Below are 5,742 nucleotides of genomic sequence, written 5' to 3'. Positions count from 1 at the left end.
TAAAATGTTGCCAGGTAATTAAAAAATAAATTATTTTTAAATAATTTTGCTTGGCAAAAAAGAGTGGCAAATAAAAAGTGGCAGCACTGTAGTGTCGTCCCGTTTTCTTATATTTATTGGTTTGAAAGAGACGACACTACAGTGTTGCCACTTTTTAATTTCTAGTCTTTTTTGCCAAGCTGCAGTTCCATTTTATTTCATTTTATAGAATATTTTATGTCGCATTTTATGTTCACTGATTTTCTTCTAAAATGTACATATTTAATATAAGTTAATAGAAATTTTGAATGTTTGTATCATTATCAGTGATAAATTTATCACGGTTGTCACAGTCCATTCAAATTTCACAATAAATTATAGAGCCGAGTCTATACAGGGTGGAAAAATTAAAGGTCTTGTAATTGTAAACACATTTTTTAATTCGGTCCTAAGATTACAGACACTGTGAAACAAATTGCGCAAAAACATCTATTGTTTTGCTAAAATTATTGTACAGGCAAAATAAGCTATAGTAAACTCACAAGACGTAAGTCAGGCATATATACATTTGATCATAATCATAATGTAAAGATGAATCAACCCCAAATCTTGTGAGAGCATATGCAGCGATCTACTACCAACTCTTTGAAGTCCATCTGGAAAAATGACATAATTTTTAATCGCACCAAATCTCATTTTCACTGTCATTGCACAGTTGTCGATATAGGCCCCGTGCATGAACTATAGGGGACAGCATAGGAACTAAAAGTAAATGTGTCGTTTATGCTTCCGATGTAGCCCACAAGATGGCAGAACCTACAATGCACAAGGAAACGTACTGACGAGAAACAGCACTTGCCTTGGCAATGTACATGTGCACATATGTTTCCAATTCAGGTCACAAAAAGTCAGACCCTTCAACGCGCACGGTCCCTATAGGTTACACTGAAATGCTGATAGTAACATTAAAGAGTTCATATATGACTTGATAATTACGATTAAAAAAGCAGTTACCCCATAATGGTCGTTCATGGAAGTATCGGACACAAAAATACGTAGGGGATTATGCACACGCATCTCACGCCGCGCAGCCGCTGCTAGCCCCAACAACTTCGGCGTTAGTAGGCAGCAGGCGCTGATGTCTAGCAACTGAAATGAGATCTACAAATGTAGCAATTTGAATAGACGCTGGAATTTTTTCACATGCAATCACATGTGGTAAATGTATGTATCGTATAACCGTCATTTTTGCCCTGAAGGGTAAATTTACCCATTGCATAATCATCATTATGAAACGGTTAAGATGGATGGACGTTTTTAGGATACGTGTTTCAAATACTATTTTCTAATTGCTTAAACAGTCTCTATTTGCTCTTGTAGTAGGTTTGATTTGGTAGTGACATTTTTATTATAAAATATATTACCGTGAGATTCGGACAGGTGCGAATACAGTTTAGTAAGTCTTCATCGGTCAGGGTGTCACAGTTTGTGAAAGCAAGTGTAGTCAGGCGCGCTCCGGCATTTAGACAGATTCTCGTCAAACATTGAGCATCTGCCAACAGTGCCAACCAACATAAAAGAAAAGAAAAATATCATGTGAACGATTATAGTCTGTGCGGAAAGAGAAGAAATGTAATGAAATATATGAAATCTAATACATTCTACGACTCTTTTCATTCCGCACAGACTCTAACTGATATTGCATAAATATACTTTAATGGAGTCATTCATTAATTACTTCACACGTTTAGGGGCAGGGAGGGGTCAAGAAAATGTGAAATGTTGTGACAAGGGGAGGGGGGAGTCACAAACTTTTTGACGTCACTTTAAGTACATCACAGTAACAGAAAATTTATTTCAATTATTTTATTCACTGTACAGTTAAATAACACGTTTTTTAAACGATACGATAATAGTTTTCATTCGTTTAATTTTCTTTCCTAATCAGTTTTGGGTTATAAAATTACAAATATTTATTTTCTTAAAAAGATAATGATAAAATATTAATCCGATTTCGTTAAAAAACGTGACCTAGAAATTCGTGTGACGTAATTATTAGATGACCCCTTAACGCTGTACCTCAGTCCTTTTATTACAAGCAATGACAGTTATCAAACACTGACTAACCTAAGTCGCTAAAGGAATAAACCTTAACATCCAATGATCGGAGCTCCTTGCAGCATCGTGTCACTTTTTCCAAGTCCTCGTTCGTTATATTCTGCACATGCAGACGCAAATCCTTTAAGTTGCCAAGTTTGCAGATAGATTCATAATAATTATCAAACTCCACAAAAGCAAAGTCAAACTCATCAATTATACTCAAATGTTCTAATTTAGGCAAATTGTCCAAGAGCAAAGGTATGTGTTCGTATAATTCTCTGTGAAGTTCGTTAAGCTCGAGTTTTGTTAGCTCATTGAAACGCCGGCAGGCTATTTCCAGGTGATGGTGCTGTAAAGATCGGCAAGAGTCTAATGTAAGGGACTTTAGATTCCTCGGGTCTATATTAGTCAAACATTGACCAGTCACTTGATCATTATTGACGACTTTCAATTCTTCTAAGGCTTTGCTGCCAATAAATTCACTGATACATTGGTCCGAGATCTGTAAATAAACAGAAATGTAGGTTTGTAGAGTAAGACCAAGCTAAGTTGACAGTGATTTACATAACACAGACTGTGCAAGTGTTATTTAAAGGTCATAACTTCAGTTTGTCATAAGTTGGCAAACTTAGCTTGGTCTAACTCTATCATCTGTGTAAAATTCTAAGAGTAGTGGCTCTTCAAGCTGTAGATCTAGTCTAGCGAACCCCATAGCTCCGCTATTTTGAGAAAAAAAAATACAAATACTTAATCGACAAAAAAATCTATACAATTTTTTAACAGAGACCTTCGCTTTCGCCTGGTCAATTATATGAATGAACTATTTCCGAGTCGGCATTTGACGTTTATCGCTTGATACAAAATAAAAAGCCACATCAGCTGCTTGCTGTACTTTACGTGGTTACATATAATCTGGTATATAAATAATACATATCCATTATATCCATTATACGGTTGGTGATAACTTACAGAATAACATTTTTGGAAGGAAAGCTTCCGCAGGTGATCTAAGTTTTTAATTTGATTTCTTAGCAACATTTTTTCTTCTGGATCATAAATCTGGAATAAAAGTAGTCTGTTAACCTATGGAATAAAAATGATTCCCTGTACATATTTTATGGTCAGTAACGTTAACGAAGCTAATTGGCAATATTGGCATAAAGTGAACAATAGTTAACTTCATTTGCTCAATTTGTTCTGATGTTTTTTTAATAATTTCAAAACAAGTGGATGGTAATAACACAAGCTAACTTTAAATAGGTAAGTATCTACGTATAATTAGCACCTACTATCAAAGCTTCTATATGTGGACAGTTTTTCCTTATGATTTGTAACATCTCCTCCGAAACGCAATAAATAGCCACCACTGACGTGCCTAATTTGTAGGTCCATTTCTCAAAAGAATGTTCAGGAATCTCCCACCGCATTATTCTACGGGAGAGAAACTGCTTGCTGAACCGTAACATCCGGCATTCTATACCAATTCGTGCTTCTGTAAAAAAATTGCATATTTTGCTATTATTTTCAAAAAGCGGCACAAAAACACGCAAACTAACATTATTGTGGGATCAAAATGGGCACAACTGGGGTACAAAAAATGTGATCAGCCCACTGCTACTTGAGTTGGCCAAAAGAAGGCAGTTTTACAAATTTATTTTTCCTGCAGATCTTCTTTCGTACAGAAGCTCCAAGATTACGTAAAAATGGATATTGTGAATCTTAGTTGTAGAACATGTGGGATGCGCCTTAGACATAATGTTATTACTTATTATGAAATCGGAACCAGTTTATAGAATTTAAAAATTAATATACCTCGTAAGTATGCCAGCATCGCTCTTTGCCAGCGGCAGCTAGCTCGCTCCGTGCATATGATGTCTCTGATAGGCACATACTCAAGCACAGCGCGCCAACAGTCCTCGTTTAAATAGTCTAGTACTGTTGGCATATATGCCTCTGGTTGCTCTGGCCCTGCCATCTGTGCTATTAAGTAAGTCAGCAACCAGTAAATAAATTATGTTAAACATGTAGTAAAGTAATCATGCAGACAACATGAACCCGAAGGTTCCGTTTCTTACTGTTGTTAGTACTATATAATATTATGGCTTAAAAATAACATCAAAATTGCATAGATTCGATTATTATTAATTATTATGCAATAAGCTTTCACTGGTAAGAAATGTTGTGGTCTACGAAAAAGTTATTTACACTTTACCAAATATTAGGTATTGAGTCCCCAGGGATGTTGCGAACATTCGCATCCGCATCCGCAACCGCGGAACATCCGCATTATTTTCAACATCCGCATCCGCATAAAATCGATGCGGAGCTTATGCGGATGCGGATGTCGAACAAGTCGGTACAGGAACGTCTTAGCGGCGGCGTAAGTGCTTGGTAATTTCGTCATTACCTATAAAGCCCCCTCCAGACTATGCGCGTGAATCGCGGGCGAAGCCGCGAACGCAAGTGTGGAGTCGATTTCCGCAGACAGCGAAATCGACTCCACACTCGCGTTCGCGGCTTCGCCCGCGATTCACGCGCATAGTCTAGAGGGGGCTTAACGAAATCGTCTAGATCCAGTAAAGTCGGCCAAGTTATTGTTTATTAAGTATAACCACAGAATAAATATAAATAGTACTACCGTACAGAAAGGAAACTTCCTACAAAACCGAAGTTTGACAGCGGTTCAGGGTCGAATCATGCTATCCCTTTCTAATATATGGCACTATCCCTTTCGGCTATTTAGGGTTGTCAAAATTCAACTGATTATCTTATCTGTGGTCGTGCACGCAAAAGGAAGTCAAGTGGTGCCAACCCTAATAATTGCTCGGAGCAATGCTGAGCCGAGCGGAGCCGAGTTTGGCCGAAGTCAGGAGTTTCGCACCCCTGGTATAACGCACCTATATTCTTGCTCAAATACTAAACGTTTCGTTTTTTTTCATAAAAAAATACTAAAAATGTTATATTTAACGTTTTTTAAGTACCTAATCTTGACATCCGCATCCGCGGATGTGAGCCTTTAAACATCCGCAACGCATCCGCATCCGCATCCGCGGATGTCAAAAAATCTGCATAAGCAACATCCCTTGAGTCCAATATCACGTATTATTCGGCCAAAATACTTAATGCCGAATACACCTACCTACGTTATAGAAAAAAATATTAAAAATGAATTTCAAAAACTGAGATATAAACTAAACACCCTGTATACTGATTTAGCTGTTTAATATGACATGTTTTTTACTATAACTATAACCACATAAGTATAAGTACTAATGTTAGTAGATAGAATAATGTATACACGACTGAATACAGTCGAATAAATTAATTTGATATCACAAAAAAGGAAAAACTTTAAACTTACTTCGAAGCAGCGAACTGACTTTGTGTCACTGTGTCATTTATTTCCTTTTTCCTTATAGCGTTTACGAATAACCTAATAGATGGCGCTCTAAATCGAATTTTCAAGATTTTCCAAGATGTGTTCATTTAAATTTATAGTTATGTAATATAATTAAACTTTTTTACGACAGAAAAATAATATAAGTACATTAAATTTATGTAAACAGGTATCTTCAATTTTATTTGTTCTGAGATCTGGACAATTAGCCTGGTTGCACACGTTCGGAATTTTCCGTACGGAATGACAGGTGGGAACGGGACGTC

At 36.7% G+C, this 5,742-nt stretch overlaps 1 protein-coding gene across 1 annotated transcript; it reads right to left on the bottom strand.

Moving 5' to 3' along the window:
* Positions 1 to 495: 495 nt before the first annotated feature.
* Positions 496 to 4,053, bottom strand: LOC134797272 (uncharacterized). The gene is made up of 7 exons (XM_063769498.1): positions 3,892 to 4,053; positions 3,369 to 3,571; positions 3,049 to 3,138; positions 2,107 to 2,581; positions 1,404 to 1,531; positions 994 to 1,128; positions 496 to 635 (listed from the first exon to the last, which is right to left on the bottom strand). The coding sequence occupies exons 1-7, from the start codon at positions 4,022 to 4,024 to the stop codon at positions 576 to 578; spliced, it is 1,224 nt and encodes a 407-aa protein (XP_063625568.1). The 5' UTR covers positions 4,025 to 4,053; the 3' UTR covers positions 496 to 575.
* Positions 4,054 to 5,742: the final 1,689 nt, after the last annotated feature.

This window comes from Cydia splendana, chromosome 15 (assembly GCF_910591565.1).
Source record: "Cydia splendana chromosome 15, ilCydSple1.2, whole genome shotgun sequence".
Classification (NCBI taxonomy): domain Eukaryota; kingdom Metazoa; phylum Arthropoda; class Insecta; order Lepidoptera; family Tortricidae; genus Cydia; species Cydia splendana.
This window is presented reverse-complemented; position numbering and strand designations above follow the sequence as displayed.

What these genes read in the sequence shown, in the direction of transcription:
- LOC134797272 (XM_063769498.1), bottom strand. Translation starts at nt 4,024, where the DNA reads ATGCCAACAGTACTAGACTATTTAAACGAGGACTGTTGGCGCGCTGTG. An exon ending in TTATTCCTTTAGCGACTTAG is followed by an intron (nt 1,532 to 2,106) that starts GTTAGTCAGTGT and finishes CACTGTTGGCAG; the next exon opens with ATGCTCAATGTTTGACGAGA. An exon ending in CCATGAACGACCATTATGGG is followed by an intron (nt 636 to 993) that starts GTAACTGCTTTT and finishes TCATTTTTCCAG; the next exon opens with ATGGACTTCAAAGAGTTGGT.